This window comes from Juglans regia, chromosome 13 (assembly GCF_001411555.2).
Source record: "Juglans regia cultivar Chandler chromosome 13, Walnut 2.0, whole genome shotgun sequence".
NCBI classification, from domain to species: Eukaryota; Viridiplantae; Streptophyta; class Magnoliopsida; order Fagales; family Juglandaceae; genus Juglans; species Juglans regia.
The window spans coordinates 8,813,464-8,832,979 of record NC_049913.1 but is presented as its reverse complement, the minus strand read 5'-3'; the positions used below and the strand labels follow the sequence as shown (position 1 = coordinate 8,832,979).

At 35.3% G+C, this 19,516-nt stretch overlaps 3 protein-coding genes across 3 annotated transcripts; all 3 read right to left on the bottom strand.

The window, feature by feature from the left end:
• Positions 1–256: 256 nt before the first annotated feature.
• LOC109003132 (protein LAZY 1-like) lies at positions 257–2,907 on the bottom strand. Its single transcript, XM_035684170.1, has 5 exons — positions 2,799–2,907; positions 2,647–2,713; positions 1,358–2,172; positions 827–1,112; positions 257–521 (listed from the first exon to the last, which is right to left on the bottom strand). The coding sequence occupies exons 1-5, from the start codon at positions 2,802–2,804 to the stop codon at positions 502–504; spliced, it is 1,194 nt and encodes a 397-aa protein (XP_035540063.1). The 5' UTR covers positions 2,805–2,907; the 3' UTR covers positions 257–501.
• Positions 2,908–10,223: 7,316 nt separating this feature from the next.
• On the bottom strand, positions 10,224–12,153 carry LOC109003213. The gene is made up of 2 exons (XM_018981261.2): positions 11,084–12,153; positions 10,224–10,440 (listed from the first exon to the last, which is right to left on the bottom strand). The coding sequence occupies exons 1-2, from the start codon at positions 11,920–11,922 to the stop codon at positions 10,434–10,436; spliced, it is 846 nt and encodes a 281-aa protein (XP_018836806.2). The 5' UTR covers positions 11,923–12,153; the 3' UTR covers positions 10,224–10,433.
• A 3,060-nt stretch (positions 12,154–15,213) lies between these two features.
• On the bottom strand, positions 15,214–16,807 carry LOC109003214. The gene is made up of 3 exons (XM_018981263.2): positions 16,749–16,807; positions 15,761–16,459; positions 15,214–15,640 (listed from the first exon to the last, which is right to left on the bottom strand). The coding sequence occupies exons 2-3, from the start codon at positions 16,379–16,381 to the stop codon at positions 15,425–15,427; spliced, it is 837 nt and encodes a 278-aa protein (XP_018836808.1). The 5' UTR covers positions 16,382–16,459; positions 16,749–16,807; the 3' UTR covers positions 15,214–15,424.
• Positions 16,808–19,516: the final 2,709 nt, after the last annotated feature.

Sequence of the window (19,516 nt, the reverse complement as noted above, 5' to 3'; positions counted from 1 at the left end):
TTATTATTTATTATTTTATTATTACTTTTTACGTATTTTTTATTACTATTTAATATTCTATCATTACTTTATTACTACTATTTACAAAATATCTCGTTACTCAAACGCAACCACATGATCCTAGGTGGGTTAAACTTGATGACATTAAAAAAAAAAACTCAAAATTTGAACATATATCCATCAAAGAGTTACCAAGATGACAAGATATAAAGTAAGATTGGCTATAAATGTCCAAATATTAAAGCTATACTCTGCATTAGGCAGATAATCATGCCACAATGGCCGAATTATGATTACTTTTAAACAGAAGATGTACCTTACACTTAACATTCACCACTCACAAACAGATTTATAAGAGGTGCGCCTCTTTTTATTTATTTCTTCAACTCAAGCTCATTACAACATAATAACTTGTATGCTATATTAGCAACCCATCACCAATAAGGAGATCCATACAAAGACGATATCACCACACAACTCAATTGCTGCTTCTGCCTCTTTTTAGAGCTCCAGCACTAGGTCTACAATGCAAACAAAATTAACTGAATCACTATTATATAATTTAAATAATTAAATTTACCTTTTTCCATTAGTTTAAGTTTTTTCGAATAAATGGTGATTTAATACAGCCCTGGTCAACCATATTACTAGGCTTGTGTTTAATGTTCTTTACTGAAATCGTTTTGTACTCTAATGCATTCGTTATTGAATCAAGAGGACAAAGTTTGAACATGGGATTGTAGACAGTGATATGAACACACTGAGTGGTTCATCTTTTTGTGACAACCTCAATGTTATGGAAATTGAAGATTTTATCTGTACTTACAGTCGGCATCTGTTTTGATCCAGTGCTCCCTGTTCCCATTTGAATCGCTGCTGCTAAGTGTGAAATGCAGCGGGTTAGATTGGCTCTTGTGGCGCCGCATACTCTCCTTTGAAAGGGATCTCTTGGAATAGGAGATTATGTCTTCATCTGGGAGCACTTGATCCCCACTGCTGTAATCCCCGTTGTATAATATTTTCTTCTTGTTTTCAGTCTTTTGGGTCTTAGTAGACTTTAGAGTTGCTGCTGAGTTTTCAGGGTGAACTTTCCTGTGGAACATTTGAAGGATCTACTACAAGCCACATGTTATGTTGAAAACAGAGAGCACAAAGAAAGAGATCAGAAGAATAAAGAAGACAGGATAAAGTGGTTGGGACAAGAAAGTGCAATCTGCTCTTGTTTTTTTATTCTGTTCAAAAAAAAAAAAAACTCTTTTTATATTAAACAAATCATTTCTTACTGATCGTGGCATTACAAAGTCATGCAGGAAAGAATTTATGTTTGGGGGTGGATGAAATTGCTTGGTAAATGTACCTTATGCAGTTTTGTCTCAGCCGAAGCAGAGTCAAGAGATCCACCAGCAGCTGCTGTAGAGCTCCGAGAAGAATGAAGCATCTTTTTCTTCAGCAGCTTTTTCATCAGGTGCAAGGCAGACTTATCTGCTTCCTTCTCCGTCCGCCTCTCCTCCCTGTCGCACTTTGTTCCACACATTTCCTCTGCCGTTTTACTCATCTGAAACAGCTCTCCAAGAGATGTCCTATGTTCTTTCTTTGGCACTGCTGCTGCTGCTGCTGCTGCCGTTGTTGTTGTTGTTTCCGACAATTCAATTGCTGATCCAAAAAGATATCCTTGGAGTGGGCAGACTGTAGTGCCATTTGCATTGGTCTCTGATCCTTCTATTGGCTTGCCACTGAGTGTAATGGTACTGCCATGACTGCTTCTCCCAGTGCTAACATGACTGTTCCTCCCAGATGAATAATTGCAGCCATCGTCCTTAACTTCAGCTCCCAACACCTTTTCCAACTCATCATTGATGAGCTTCAGATCGTTCTCGGTCACTTCTGTTTCCTTTTCAGTTATATTGTCGACAGAGATGGAAAATTTTGGTGTGGAAAGGTCAGTCGAGACTTGGTCTGTACCAAGGGTGCCAATGGCAAGAAAGCCATGGAAGAGCTCAGTCATTGCAGCAGATGATTCATCTTCGTAGTCTTCTTCTTCTACTCTTGCTGCCTCTTGACCGGTGAAAGACTTCCGAAGGTAGTGGTCTTTTGGGGCTTGTTTGAAGGGTCTGGTGCCATAGCCATAGTTTTGCTTTTGGAGGTATTGTTGATCGTCCAGCGATGGCTGCCCTGAAAGACAAGCACAAGATTGCCCTGACACAAAATTTAGAAGGAAAAAGGACTCGGTTGCATATTGTCGGGGGACGTCACGTGGTTGTTTGTTTTAAATCCTGATTTTAGGCAGGTTTGTATAAAGTACCCGCCATTTTCATTCTAAAGTTCGTGGCAGTTATATCTATTATGTTAGCTTAGAGATTGGGTTCTTTTGGGGCTGTATCTCCGACATAAAGACATGAAAGTGCAGAGGACTTTTCTGGAGTAGTTCTGTTATAAGATAGTTAATGTTTATGTTGCTCCCCTGCTTTCTTCCCAAGGCAGTGCGCATCACTAATTGGAGTGTTTGTTATTAACTGTGTAAACCAAGAACTAAATAAGCAAGACCAACACATATCTTAGCCCTTAACTTGGGGAAATATAAAAAAAGAAACATGGCCATGATTAGCTATGCGCTTATCAGGAAGATAATAGCCGAAAAGATCTTACCAACCACGAAATCCTTAAGTGGATCGCCGCTGTTTTGGCGGAACTTCCGATGCATCCAACCTAGTAACTGCAAGAAGATAATGCAAAGATAAACTTGTAGAATATTTGACAGTCTGTTCCCATAAGAAATTCAAGAGAATGGAGCACTCTACCTTCATCTTTCTATGGTATTTCAGAACACTTTTGAGAGGTTTGATCACTTCAGTTTTGTGAGGATGAGGAAGTAACTTCTTTTCATAGATAAGCTGTATGCTTGTTAATAAATTATAAGACGTCAAACACTTCTTGAGTTGTCTCGAGACCCTCCAATAGTCTGAGAAAGAGGTGGTTAGACAGAAACACAAGGATGGTTACAAATTCATGTCGGGTATGCTTTGTCAAGAAGGAAATAAAATCAAATATGCTGCGTTTGATTATAGGATTTACAATTTCCTCTTTTTCTCTTTTCATGATTCGGTGTTCCTCATGACATTGACATATCATTTGAATGCAGTAGCATTGGTCATTATTTGTCAATTTTTCTCAACATGTATATCAAGTTAAAGTAAGCACATTCAGTTGTCATTAAGCGCCTTAAGTCAGATCTCTCCCCTCAATGTTTGTAATCTGGCTTTCAGCTTTAACATGTTTGTGCACATGCACTTTTTTTTTTTTTGCATGGGCAAATTATCATTATCTTATTGGCTAGTTGGTGGGAGTCTTCCACATTGAATCGTGGGGACTCCAGAGAATATTTTGTCGGACCCATATGAAGTCAAAGATAATATGCCAATGAAACAGAGATCTTTTCCAGTTCGGGACAGCACAGGGTTGCATGTCCTGTGCTCAGATGTAATTTTGACTCAGAGGCCGGGCCCTCTTTAATCTTTGATTAATCTTAATCACTTGTGATTGCCACATCTGATATCTTCTTCCTTTTTTTTCTGCAGATAAAAGCAATCATGGCGCATCTGGTACACCATGCAGATGTGGCTAAGTTAGGATTTTGTTGACAGAATTGTGTCAAGTTTTAATTTTATGCTTAAAACTATATTTATTGTTTCTATTTAGTTTTTAAAAGTTTTGGGAACTTGTCGATATTTTTGTTGAATAATATTATTGATCAGTTATTATTTATTTATATATTTTATATTTATAATATTTTTTTATAAGACGTAGAGATATTTTTTATAAGATATAAAATATAAAATAGTAAATAGTAATTAATAAAAAATATATAATTTTTTATTTTTGTTATCCTTCTCTACCCCATTCATCTTCAAGATATTTACTGACGTGACAGGATGACATGCAAATCTCTATAATATTGATATGACACCTTGAGTCATACACGATCAAAATGCTTAGAGATAAATGATACATCGAAAGTTAGATATAATGATATTTTAGATTTAATTCAGTACCTTTTAAAAAGATAATATAAATAAGTTTCCATACGAACAGCATTTTCTGAGATTAGAATATAAAAATAAAGGTCTTTAAAATAGCAATCATTTTTCACATAGTAATTGTTATTAAAGACTCGTTTGGATAGTGAGATGAAATGAGATGTTAAAAATTGAATAAAATATTATTAAAATATTATTTTTTAATATTATTATTATTTTAAGATTTAAAAAAATTGAAAGTTGAATTATTTATCCTATTTTATATAATAATTTAGAAAAGTTGTAATGATGAGATGGGATGAAACCGTTTCTGTATCTAAACGGGGCCTAACTCAGATGCATAGTTCATCAACAAAAACATGGCATGCAAAAACAAGTTTACAAAAAAACAAGTTTTTACTGCTCTGTTATGAATGACCCCAGTTGCATATATATATATACACACATATCTATATATACACAAATATTTTGCTGTGGTCTATGTCAAGATGCAAGATGTGATCAAGAACAAGACTAATTTTGTTAGGCTTTCATGTTCAATACTCTCAACTCTCAACCACCATAGTTATCATCAGATCATGCATGTGTTTTCCATCAGAAAGGTCCATCTGAACAGGACTGTTGGAGAGTCCTTGGGAAACTTTAGCATGTCCCACGAGCATGTTTGTGAATTAAAAAGGAGCACAGCAAAAGAGAAACGGGTTCTGGGCTTGGAGACAAAACTGACGCATCCTTGATAGGAAAAAAAAAAAAAAAACAGTACTCCCTTTGAAGTTGTAAAAATTACTTAGAAAAGACCCCTCAGTAACCATGATTTTAACCAAAAATCACACACAACTCAGACATATTGGATGTAAACCCAGTCCTACTGCCAGAAGTTCAAACACACACAATTGGAGATAAAATAAAAAAAAATGCTACTTTGTCCATTCTATTTCTCCCTCATTTTGACACTTCATATATTTTAATTTTTTTTATTTAATAATTAAAAAAGTAACTATTAGTGTAGATATATTTTTTAAAAATATTTTAAAATGATAAAAAAATTAAAATAAAATTTTAAATTAACAGTCAAAATAAACAGTACTAGTCAAGCGACAAAGTAACACCGCTCATAAAATTACCCCACAAATTAACACCAAGAATTATCCATTCTTAATTAGCATGGTCTTTGGAATTTGGGCGTCCATGTTTCTTAGACAAGTTCTTGCTGAGCTTTATAGGCTGAAAATTGGAAAACGTACCCCCCCAGTGTGATAGGATGATCTCGAGAGGGATCAAGCAATTTCCCCTTGGGTTTCTAAATGGTTATTCAGAGTTTTTAAGAGGGATTTGATAGAAATTGAGAAGCATGAAAAATTAAGTGCTTGAGATAAACAGAAAATGCTTAAAAAATAACGGATTTCAATGCTAATAATTGTACTGTGATAGAATTGGCATGCTCCCATTGTTTTGTTTCCATCAATGTCATTGATTTATATTCTGCTTTTCTGGCCGATAAGAGCAACAAAATGGCAGGGGGGGCAGATACTTCAAATTGGGTCACATTCCATCGATTTATGCATAATGGATCCTGAACGACCCATTAGACAGTGCTTGTATGGAAAAGTGACTGAAATTTATGATAATCATGTCCAAGTTAGTTAACATGTACATATCATTTACCGACGTCGATTCTTTTAACTCTTTATTCTCTTTCGTAGGTCCGATTGAAGCTCACGAGTCATGAATTTTTATTTTTTTATTTCCCTCAACACAAGTTTAGTATTGCATGGATAAACTAAACAGTTACATGAAGATACAAGATTTAGTGAAATAGAAGTCTCTGACAATCTTTTCAAAACAAACAAAAGCAATATTGAAAATAAAAATAAAAAAGCAGATAAGCTAAAAGCTTGACTCCACTCCATTCTCACAAAAGAAAGTCGCTTAAAAATTGTTTTAACATAGTCGGATAAACAGCATCAGTCATGAATTTAGACAAACAGACATGATGATCCATGTTAAATCATCCAATCAAAATTTTAAACAAAAAAGTGGAGTTCAGATCCAACAATGATATATACCCAACTCAAAATGCCCGATCAATCTGGATTTCTTTGACTAATCTTGATAGGAATGAAACACAGGGTCTGGATTGGATGTCTGTCTCCTAAAGCTGGATTTGTTCGAGCTCCTAAAATGATGCTACAGTTAAGACCAGACACTTGAGAATGAGAATAATAATAAAATGCTGTAAAACGTGTGGTCCAAGCGAATGCTAGCTTGTGCCATATCCTTTTATGGGAAGCAAACTTGTTGGAAATAATTGTATATCGAAGACTAACTTGAAGTATAGCAGTAGAAATAAGCAAAAGAAAATACTGATAATCACACACAGAAAATATCAAAATTTAAGTGGTTCAGCTTAAAGTGAGCTTACGTCTATTGGTAGAGTCGGTATCAGAGCTTTCACTATAAATAATGATGGAGTACAGGAGAATTAATACAAAACTTCTTTCACAAAGAAGTTATCTCTCTAAGCCAATGTTTTGAATACCGTACCGGACGCTGTACCGGTCAAGGCACTGAAACGAAATATTTCGATACCGGTACCGTTTCGGGATAACGTTTCGAGATAACATTTCGGAATAGTCGATATATAAATAAATTATATTTCAAAATTATATTCCAAAATAATAATCTATATATAAATAAATTATATATAAATACATATATATATAAATTATAAATAGTCTAATCTGAATTAGAAGTTAAAAAATGAGTTTGTAGTTTGAAAAAATTAAAAAAAAAAAAAAACGAAGACCGAAATATCGGCCGGTACAGGCCGAAACGGCCGGTATTTCGACCTGTACGAAATACAGGTAGTACCTGTATCGGCCCAGTGGCCGGTACGGCAAATACCAGCCGTATCGGCCGGTACGAAACGATTTTTAAAACTTTGCTCTAAGCTCTAAACTCTCACAAAAAATCACTTTTGAAAACAAAAATGACTGAAGAAGAAGAAAAAACAAGAGGCGCCGCTTCTTATTTATAAAAAACAGTGCATATGCATTTTTGAGAACATTAGCTCGAGCGAACTGTCGAGCGAGTGTTGAGCCAACGTAGGGTTTGGCATTTCGCTCGAGCTGACTATCGAGCAGTGTCGAGTGAAGTCTCGGACTCGCATTTCGCTCGAGCTGAATGTCGAGCGAACTCTCAGACTTGCATTTCGCTCGAGCTGAAGAACCACCGCTCGAGCGAACATACACCAGAGTCACTATTTCAACTAGATTCAAGCCACCTCTTAACAAAACTAAAATACAAAAATTATATATGCGACGACACACTTTCTTGCCACAAACATGAGGGGAGTGGATTCTCAAGGGGACTAGACATGAAAGAGGTCGACGACGTGTTATGATCTATGTAATTAAATTATGATGCAGGGGGATTTGGTTATGATAATTCTAAATATTGATAGATTCTACGTTGATGGTGCCAAACTATCTCAAAAAGGCATATCAATACAAATACAGTAGAAAATTGAAAGATTTCTCGAATTAAGATGATATTGTGCATGCATCCGTAATTTAGCCATAATTTTGATTACAAGTATCAAAATCATGTATATGACTCCAATTTAGAAACTTCTTGTTAGAGTACACGTTGTGATCACCACGCTATGCTCTGTAACCCCCGTTTCAACCCCTAAATCAGTTATTTTCTTTCTTTGAAATGTCAGTTTAAGTTATTTTTTTCCTTTTATGATAATATTTCGCTATCACTTTTAAAGATGATTCTTATTTCAATTTTGGTCAGATTTTTGAAAAGATACTTATTTTATTTCGTATTTTATTTTTTTGCAATACTTGTTGTAAGTTTATATTTTCGAACAAAATTATCAAAATATTGAATTTCCTTAGCTATTATTTAAGCACCTCTTATGGGTTTCAGAACCAATTTTCGACTATTATGAATAAATTCTATTCAAATTCCCTCAGTTTAAGCTCCCAACTCAAACCTCAGTACTACTGTATTATGATCATCTGTACTTGGGTCTTGTTTTCTGGACAAATAATTCATTATCTGCAGGTGCTGTTAGTCCAAAAGCCTCTTTAACTGTTACTGGTGAATGAGTACTAGTAATCAAGGGTGCAGGGTAGGTGGGGGGGGGGGCTACCCTTTTCTTCAGTCCTCTCTCCCTTTGTTTTGTTGGGTCTGTATCTTCATTATATTGGTCAGTACTCTAATGGCCAATATTTTCTCGGATAATTTGTAGTATTGATCAATATAATCAAGATGCATGAGGCCGCACATTTGTATGGCATGAAAGGAGTCACGTGCACTTTATACAAACCAATTCCAGACCAGACTAGACCGGACCGGACCAGATCAGACAATTGGCTGCCGCTCAACATACAATTACAACCTATGGAGCTTATCTCAGTTTGAAGAAAATACTCTAGCCCCCCACTCAAACCATCACTTAAATAATAATTACAATCATTTTCCAAACTATCAATTTTAGTATCTACTCCCTCAAATTACTAAAAATTTGACATAAATATTATTGAAAACAAAATAAAAACATTTTGGGGAAAAATAAGAATTGAAAAAAAAAATATTCAAAAATAAAAAATAAAAAATAAAAAATATTTTTAAAAAATATGAAAGAAGTTATCCTAAAAAACAAACAAATTAATTAAATAATTAATTGATAGAAAGAACACCAAATTGAATTAGGAGATCACCAAGTCAAATGTTAACGAAGTCATTGAATAATTAAAATTTGAATCTTATAATCAAATTTTGTTACTTAAATATTATGTAATATAATTTTTTTTTAAATATAATTATTCAATGATGAATTGTTATTGGGCTGGGCCTTCCGGCAAATATTTATGTTCACACAATCACTTGCTGGTATAGTTTCCTAGGCGGATTCGGAGTCCACATAACTCCTTATGCTGGCCTAATCATTAATGCCATCTTTTTCCACTTTTTACTCGGAGTCCTCTACACTATACAGCTGCGATATGTACAAAGCTACGGGTCGTTTGACAGAATCACACTACTGCTGCTAATTCGATATAAAAATTCGACTAGTTTGTTCCAAGTCTAACAAATATGAGCGTGACATCATTATAGGAATCAAAAGGAGTGGTTTTAGACGACAGAATTAGTTCTTTACATCCTTTTCAACAGTTCATTTAAAAAAAATAGCTGTTACTGTTTTCAAATTGGATACGTTAATTATCATTTCTACAACTTAACTTAGTATTCCCAACCACCAAATTTGAAAACAAACATTGATATTTAAAACAACTTTAAAAAAAGAGATCTAATTGGCAAGTTTCATAATATCTGTGCATCTGAGTATACCTTTGTGCGTTTTTTTACGTGTTACTATGAGAAAAGTGACACAAAAAAGGTAATGAATTTACACATTCCAATTAAATTCACTAGATTATCTTGCATAGTTTCGGAAGGGATCGATGGAAATGATTGCTCTCCTGCCATCACAAGTAGCTAAAGCAGCTTGGAAGGCATGACCACTCAGCTGTAGATATGTATAGCTTTTATTGATGGCTTGCCTATTTGTTCTTTTGTTTGAGACAGTGAAAACAAACTAGATCCAGACAATTTTAATTACATCCCCGGCCTCGAGGAATTGATTACTTTTCGTTTGTTTCTGGTTTTACAAAAGCGACTCAGACATGGTGTCCCCCCCTTGTGACAATATTATGGATAAGGCTCTTTGGTAGTTTAACCAATTGCCTGACCAAGGCCCCCAAACCACATTGGTTCAATGGACAGAGCTAGCTTCGGAATATTACTATAGATGTTTCGGCAAATTTCATTTGGATTGTCAGCAAAGCTTGTGGTTGCCACGCATCGATAAAAGTGTCAAAGACCTATTTTAGGTTTTTTGATTTTAAGAATTATATTTATGCTAAAAATAAAAAAGCTCCACTTGAGATCATATCCGAGTATATAGTAAAAGCTCCACTTAAAAAAGAATAATTTATTATTAAAAAATTAATTTTTTTATATAAATTTTATATTTTATTTATTTTTTTTAAAATAATTACACAACAATTACAAAATTTACAATTATAAATATATTTCATAATTTACGATTACAAATATCTTTTCTCTTGTTACAATCAGCTTGCAGCGACGGCAGATTATTTTTTAAGGCGAGTGTTTGGGTATAATTTATTACCAAATATTATTTTATAACACCCACGTACAGTTCATCCTTGGAGACAAAGACAATAGATATCATGGTCATCAAGTTTCACTGCATGCATGAGATCACAAGAAGCACAGCCAGCAGAAAGTTTCTTGAATAGGAAGGGGGCGGGCACTTCTGAGTTTCTTGACTTACTCGACAATGTCCGTTGATTTAGGGTATTACCACCTAAAAGTCACAGAAACATAGGGTACCAACCCAAATTTAAGACGCAAACATTATTATAACCCCCCCCCCCCCGGGATCATTCTGGCCAAAAAGGAATCAAAATAAAGCATTGAAAATCGCATCACATTGACATTGAGAAAAGTTGAACCGAATAAATTAAAGTAACATAGAATACAATATCCAAGTTTAACTTTTTTTTAAAATATTTTATTATCCATTAACTAGATGAGGACTCATTGAATGATTGTCCCACTTAGGAAATTTATATATCTTTACCTAATCACAAAAGCTTAGTTCTTAAGCAAAACTTGATCATCCAAACAAAGAGTATAAACATTTCCAACCTCACCGCCGAGAAAATGACTTCCCGCCGACCAGTGATTCTAGTCCAGACAATGGGAGCCAGCTCAAAAAGAGCGAACTTTCAAGTGTCCCAAAAAGAGGAAGTGAAGATTAAAGAAGAGTTTCATTGAGAAGGACCATATCAATATTCGAGTACGAATATGTAAAAACCCACCACCAAAAATATATTTCCACCATTTTTTCTTTATATTTTTTTTTCCTTTTGGGGGCTCGAGAACTTGGAACCAAAATAGAAATTAACCCAAAAAAGCGAAAAAAGAGAATTGAAATTTTGACCTACACATTCGGACTCCAAAGGCTCCACAGTCGAGAATTTAATAAACCCAACACGTCCGGCAGCACCTTCCGGGCCAAACCCTTGTGGTTGTTGCTACTGCCAGCCGCCACCATTGCCGCTTCAACCACCGTAGCCTCCTCCTCCTCTTCTTCCTTCTCTACCACGACCTCTTCAATGGCCACCTCATGCTCCTTATTCTTCTCCTTACCACTTCCTTCCACAAAAACATCACCCTTGTCCGTCGAGCTCGCAGAAGCCACGTCGTTTTCCGGAGAGGTCACAGAAAAGGCACAGCTTTCCTCAATCTCCTGTATAACCGGAGTCTCCGAAATATCGATGGACTTTTCTGGAGCGCGGCGACTGGTCGGTTTCTCTCTGCGTTTGCCTCTGCCGTTAACCTTCTTTGACTGTTCTCCGTGGGCCAGATGGTCCTCGAAGGCCTCGATCGCCTGGTGGATTAGCTCGCGGTTGGGCGAGGAGTCCCACCTGAACCAGTAGCTGGTGTAGCAGTCGAAGCAGTCGCAGTCGAACATCGGAGGTTTGTGGGTGTTGTTACTGATCTTGTTGTTGTTGCCGCTGTTTAGGGATTTCTTGGGGTTTTTTCTCTTGGACTCCTGGGTGATCGGAGACGGGGTTGTGGGTTTCAAGGAGCGGGTAATCATGTAGGCCAGGACTTCACGGTCCTCTAGGGAGAGCACGGAGGCTAGAGCTAGAATCGCCGCTGGGAGGAGCTTCAACACGGTGAGAAAATCTCCATCAGAAGGAGACGGAATTGCAGACGTCGAAGACGAAGATGACGACGGAGACGGAGATGGGTATACTTTACCTTTCTTTAGCTTCATCTCTGCTTTGCTTCGGATGAAAGTGGAGGTTTTGATCGTTTTGGATGTTAAAAGAGAAGATGAGAGAAAATGGATCAGGGTGATTTTTATGGGTGAGAGATAGAGAGAGATAGAGATAGAGACAGAGGAACAGTGATGGGGTTTTAATTTGCTTGATAGACAAGGCAGAAGGGTACGTAGAGGTCACCGTTCCTTGCAGAGAATAATGGTCACGCTCTGTTATTGGAGCGTGTTAGCCACGGCGAGTACTGAGGAGGTTTGGATGATAGCTGCTAATTACCTCTTTTTAAAGGATTCAAGGGCTCCTAAGATGCTTTACTGTTTCATGTTAAAAACAAAGATATTGTCCAAAAACTGTTCTTCTGCCCTAAAAAGAAAGGAATATACTAGTGGCAGCTTTTCATCAATTCATCTATGATATGTTTGTCCATTTAAAAAAGGAAAATGGTATTTTTTTTTTTTCTTAATGTGTTGTTGGGTTAAGGTGAGATGATGTATGCATTAACGCAACCTTTAATTAATTGATGAAAGTAATTGTTGCGTGAGTGAGTTCGTTTGTTTTGTGTAATTTGCAAAGGAGTTGCATGCAGCAATTACTTTCACAACAAATTTTAACGTATTATATAATTAATTATAATTTTTTTAAAATTTATATATAAAATAAAAAAATAAAAAATAAAAAACCTAAAACCTCTTAGAATTCTTATTAAAAACAACATATACATGTTATCCTTTTCATTTCGTCACACATCTCATATAATCTGAGAGGTCAAACCAAACCTGAAACATCATGTTTTTTTAACAATCGTATCGTTGGGGCCTTCGAAGAGGAAGTGATTTGGAGAGTGGTGATGAAAGATTTACGTGCATTTACTTCCCAAAAAGGTATACGATTTTCAGCCACGAATATTCTCATAAATTGAGGGTGCATTTACTACGTACTTGAAATAACGTGGAAATGCTAACATTCATGATCTCAAGTCCGATGCGAAGAACCCCAGATGTTGATTTTAGGAACATAAAATATTCTATGGTCGACACTAGCGAGCCACCCAGGCCAAAAGTAGATGCAATTTTGATATTGACATTCTAACTCATTGACTCGAGCTGTTCCTTCTTCTCATTTTCTTGCAACTTCCCATGGGATTAATTTTCATGACATCATAGTTACAATTTTTGTATGATCGAGACTATCCTTATCGTATCACTGTTCTTGTGTTTGCTTGGTAGGTAGACTCGACTCATATGCCATCTTTTTTAATTTTTAATTTAATTATTTTATTTAAATAATTATATATATAGTAACTAGTTAAAAACAGATGTAATGGAAGCATCATGTTGTTTTCTTTGGGCCAAACCGATAAAAGATCTAAAAAATCTCAAAAATTAAGGACCTCTTATTGGCTCGTCAACACCTTCGAGGAGATCATGTTGAAGATCATTTTCTTTGAGCTTTTGGACCCCTTCCTTGCGCTCTTCCAACGGACAGTGTCGTCAAACCAACTAATATTGGTTGTAATGTCATTTCTGGGTAGGTTGAAGAAAAAGCCTTCCGTACGAGTCTCTTAAGTTTCATTAATTTTATATACTACGAAAGGCTTCATTGATCTATTTGGGTTTTAGTCAAAGTGTTTGGTTAATTATTAGGGCACCCGTCGATCGAAGTGTACATCATTTGCCTTAATATGACTTTTAATGTTGAACAATATTAATGTCTCGTTTGTATTCGTAATCCATTTTAATCCACTTCAATTCATCTCATCTCATCATTACAACTTTATCAAATTCTCACATAAAATTTACTAAATAATTTAACTTTTTCAAATTTCAAAATAATTTTTCTAAATTTTCATACAAAATATAATAAATAATTCAACTTTTATTCTACTATTCACAAACCATCTCAACTCATCTCTAAATCCAAACCATTCCTACATCTGGCAGCTTTCAGATGTGAATTTTATGCAATGATAATTATGTGTGTTTGTATATATATCTATGCATATATTATACGTTTTGTTATTTATAAAATGTTTTATTTTGAGGAAGATATAAGAATAATAAATGTGGCTAATTAGAAGATAAACGTTTTGACTTTAAATAATAATGGAATTATGGAAGCCTTTTGAATTTTAAAGAAAGAAAACTATACACGTGTAGAGATATTAATGTTTTAGAGGCCAAAATTATATATATATTCAATTTTTTATTTTTTGAGTTTTTTTAAGTGTGTATATGTTAAGACGGACTTAACCATTATAGATTTGTGATTAATTACACGTGATTTCGTTAATTAATTAATGGTGGGGTGGATAATTATATATACTCGAGGGTGCGTTGAATTAACATGGGTTAAAAGATATTTTAAAGTGGAAATATTAATGCACCCAACTAAACAGCTAATTAGTTCACCCCTAAGAAGTAAAATAAAATTAGTGCATAATTGTCACCAGACAATTAGACATGCCGTAATGATCAGATAAAATAATTATTGAAATGCAATGGACCACATGGTGATCACTGCTTGCTACTACCCACAATCTCTGTTTTTTTGTTTATTTATTTATGATTTTCTTTTTTCTTTTTTTTTTTTTTTAAAAAAGAACATCATGGGCTCTCGTCATGTCTGTATAAGTGCTTGACATGCAAGATCTTTTTGGTATTCCCTGTCTTTCGAAAATGGCTAAGATTATTTGTTATAAAGGACTCCCATCTTATACGTGCAGCTATGTGGAGTGTCCGCCCTGCAAAAGGTAATATATACCATGAATTCTGCATTGCTAGCTTGAGAAGGAAATATTGATCTTATACTTTATTATAAATTTTCAATGAGCTTTAATTCTGACATTGGATAAGATTTTTTCGAATATGGGCCGAGTGTTACCTTCGTAAACCATGTATTCAGTGTCCTTAAGGATTAGAATCACGCAGTAGTGTTTCTTGCAACTCCTGATCTACCCCTGATTTGCAAGCAAATCGAACAGATAATATCACATTAAAAGGCAGTATTGCCATCTCCACCAGGCACTAAACAAATAGTACCGAGCGAAGATGATTGCCCACATGATCATATGTTGAATAAAACAGAAAACCCATATTAAGACACTTGCAATCATGATCACGAAATTAATTACTCCACTAATTAATAACCTCTATCTGCAATCATCATGCATGCGTCTTACTGTCATAATCACGATCACAACTAGTGTCGACCCAGAAATATAAATATCCATTGGAAAAGATAAAGTGGCAATTAGTAGATATTTGAAAGGAAAATATAGTCTGATTTCGCATTGATTGGAAAATTGGCATGATCGAGGCAAGGAGTGGAAATTACAGCGGAAGTTTTAGCAAACATGATTAATACAACAGAGATTTTTTTTAACGACCAATTCAGACAGCTAGCATGTTTAAAGAAACTACATTTTTTTTGCTTATATACCAGAACAAAATCTAGTCCTGAAACTATGGCACCAAACTATATAAGTACATGCATGCAGAACTAATCGGCCTTCTTGTTATCTGTTGGTTGAGCTTTGTTAATGGCTGCAGAACGCTTATTCTCCTCAATCTTGGCATGAATCTCATTTCTATCCCTGAAATACTTTTCGAAGGACCTTGGAAGGAATTTCGGAATCAAAAATCCAAACAGATTGATTGAGAAATACACTAGATTGGCAACTGCAAGGCTCCTTCCAAACCAAAACCACGCTATATCCTACACCACTAACACAATAGCAATCAGATTATCAACACCCACAAGACAAAAAAAAAAAAAAAAATGGTAGTTTATTGTCAAAATACATGCATGAAAAGGAACAGGCCGGCTGAGAATTACCTTAAGTTGTGAACTTGGAGGCAGTGTTTGGTTAGTCCAAACGTCGTTTAACCAATCAATGATAACAAAGATCCTCCGGACGCTATAGAGCAAAGGCACTAATGCCCTCACAGGTGGGGAAAATAAAGACAACCCAGTAATGACATTCTCAGTCAGTATCTGGAAAGAGAGCAAGAACAAGTGAGGTGTGGCTGACCGGACTGCATGGTCATCTGCCCTGGAGAACCCACCCAACACGTACGCCAGCGGCAAGAACAGCCCTATCGTGGTTCCCAAAACCACGTAGAACCTAAAGAATTTACTTCTCTGGGAAATTTCCTGCGACCTGGAACCGACACTACTGCCGCGGGAAGGAAAGACCCAGCGCGAGAGAACTAGAACATAGGCAGTGGTGAAGGCAGGGAAGACTAGATCGAGGAGTGGGACGAGACCGCTGACTGAGAAAACTAAGATAAAGGCTATGAGTTGGAGTTCTACAAGGCGCAGTGATTCCATTATGTTACCCATCACTGACTGTTGCCGCTGTTGGTTTTGGGGGAATGGCTTTTTTTGGGGTGGCGCAGCTGTGTCGGTTTCTTCAGGCTCCGTCCGAGGAGCCACAGCTAGAGATATGCCAGACATTTCTTAATTCCTTGGATGACTGTGTTTGTGTTTCTAGCTTGATTGGTATTCAAATCTTCCTGCCGGTGTTACTGGAACCTGGAAAAGAAAGGAAGCAAATTTTACTGGTGACTAGTGACACTAATGATTGCAAATTTGCAACGCTAAAATTAACCGTTCTTTCTAATTGGCGAATTCTTTTGGAAGTGTTTTAGATCATCCCGTAATCTGCAATTCCGGAACTCTCTGAATTTAAGTTTCAGTTATATGATCAAGAACGAAACAAAGCACCTTGTATCCTTCAAATTAATAAAATCAACGTCAAAATCAGATACACTACAACCAAAGCAAGATCTTAAGAAGAAGAAGAAAAGAAAATAGAACTTACTGATGGCTAGGAGCGAGAACATGTACACAGTGATTCGTTCGAAACCAGTGCCTCCGGACCAAAAAGGTAACAAAAAAGGGTCATGGGGAGGCAACAAACAAAGAGCGGGTGACTGCCGCTGTGAAGCTATTTGAACGTGGAGCTATACAGGTCTGACAAGTGGGTTAGATCCACGTGGGGGAATCCCAGTCCGACCCCTACGTCTACTTGCTATGTTTGGGCTAATCACGTTTTCGTTATGCCACGCTTTGACCTTTGTATATATGAAACCAAAGAGATGAAGTTTATCAGGTGGATGGCAGACACGTCAGTTAAATATGAAACCAAAAGAAAGCAATCTGTTTAGAGCGTATCCATCCGGGCTTATGCCCGGCTCGAAGTTAACATGGGGCCACCTTTGGCCCAATTCGCTTTTCTGAGCAAAGCTTCTCATAAAATTAGAAATTTGCACATGTAGTATTAGGTGTTATTTGGATAGACAGTTTAAATAAGATGAGATGAGATAATATATTTTAAATAATCATAAGATTTTTTAAGTTAAAATGATATGAGATAGTTTATAAAAAAATATATGTTTAGACAGTGAGATGAGATGAGATAGTTTTGACCTTTTTAGATTTGATAAAGAAAAATATTAAAATCACAACAGGGTATTCCCAATTGGGATATTGGTCTTTTTTTTTTTTAACTTAATGATTAAGTAAGTCTTTTTTATTGACATTGTGAATTTAAAAAAATATATATTTAAAAATGATAAAAAAAAATGTATGGACAAAAAAGAAGGAAACACATTGCACGGGATCCCAGTCGGGATCCTCCCATGAATGAGTGTAGAAGCACTCTTTGATAAAGGGTGGGTCCCACCAATGATTGAGTAATAGTTATGAATATATTAATAAAAAATAATATTTATGAGTAATTAAAAAATCTATCATAAATAAATTTAAATCCTAAAATATATTGGGAGGTTGTTGGCCGAAATTATTCTATAATTCTAAAAAATAATTTCTATTTTTAAAATATATTATTCTTAAAGATATTATTATTCTAAAAAATAATTTAAATCCTAAAATATATTGGGAAGTTGTTAGCCAAAATTTATCATTTCTCTTTTTTAAAAAATATTTTTATCTATTTATTTTTCTATATATAAGAAATTCGTCATTTTTTATTCTAATTATAAATTATAATAATTTTTATTATTGTAATAAATAAGTATATGAATTATGTTGTAGATTTGTTTTAAATAATTTATTAATTTTGAATTTTCTAATAAAACTCCAAAATGCACTTCTACTCAATACTTACAAAATTATCAATTTCTTTGGGAAAATATATTATTCTAATAATGACTTATTGATTATTCTATTTTAATCACAAAAGAATTTTTTTTACTGTGTGAGATTCTTTAGACCTCATTTAGATAGTGAGATGAGATGATTTTAGATAAGTTAAATAAAATATTGTTAGAATATTATTTTTTAATATTATTATTATTTTAGAATTTGAAAAAGTTGAATTGTTTATTATATTTTTATATAGAAATTTGAGAAAGTTGTAATGATGAGATGAGATGAGATGGTTTCTCTATCAAAACAAGCCCTTATTATTTATGTCAAAAAGTAATGAGATGAGTTTGAAAACTTATAGATGAAATAGAGATGTGAAATTAATCGTTTAGATAGACAAAACTATCTCATCTGTATAGACCAGATGAGATAATTTCATCTCATTTGGTAAACCAAATTGGGCCTTACACTATTTTCCATTGTCTATCATTCTCTCGTGATAACCTTTTTTCATTTTTTTTTCCCTTCTTGGATATGGACACAGGCGAAATTGAAAGATTTTAACTATTACGAAATCAAACTTCCATCATCTCGACAAGATTCCACAATTCCAACCATCCCATGATTTTAGCTAATTAGCCGTTACACATTCTTTATAAAACAAATCTTTTTTCTTTTCATGTATACATTATTTCACTCAAGCTTATATACGTGTATGAAATCAATGAATAAACAAGAGAAATATTTCCCACATTTTGTTTCTTAACATGATATCAGCCAAATATTGACCACGACGTACCTTTTTCATACCTTCCATGGCTTCAGAAGTACCTTCCATGGCTTCCTCTTCTGATGATTCCTCTTCTTCTTTTTCCCCATATCTCCTTCATCTCTCTGATTCTCCCAGCCTTGTTCTTATTTCTGATTATCTCACTGGTAACAATTTCCCCAATTGGCAACGTGTTCTTCGCCATGTCCTCAATGCCAAAAACAAACTTTGTTTTGTTGATGGTACTCTCAAACCACCAACTACCACCTCCACCAAATATGCTCAATTGAGTATGACCAAAGACATGGCTCTCACTTGGATTCTCAACACCATAAATCCTTCCCTTGCCAACTCCCAAGACTACCATGATGATCCACGTGCTGTCTGGCGCAACCTTGAGTCTTGTTTTTGTCATGGAAACAACGCTCGTCTCTTCCATCTCAAACAAGAAATCTCTAATCTTCACCAAAACTAACTTTCCATCCCCAACTACTATAATAGCATCAAACAATTATGAGATGAACTCACCAACCTTCAACCCCCCATCGATGCAAATACCTTAGAAAATAGGGTTGAGGACGAGCGAGTGTTCCAGTTTCTACTGGGCCTCAACGACTCCTTCGCTGCTCTTCGCACCCAAATCCTCACCACTGATCCCTTTCCTCCCCTCAACAAAGTTTTTTCCATCCTTTTCCAAGAAGAAAAACAAA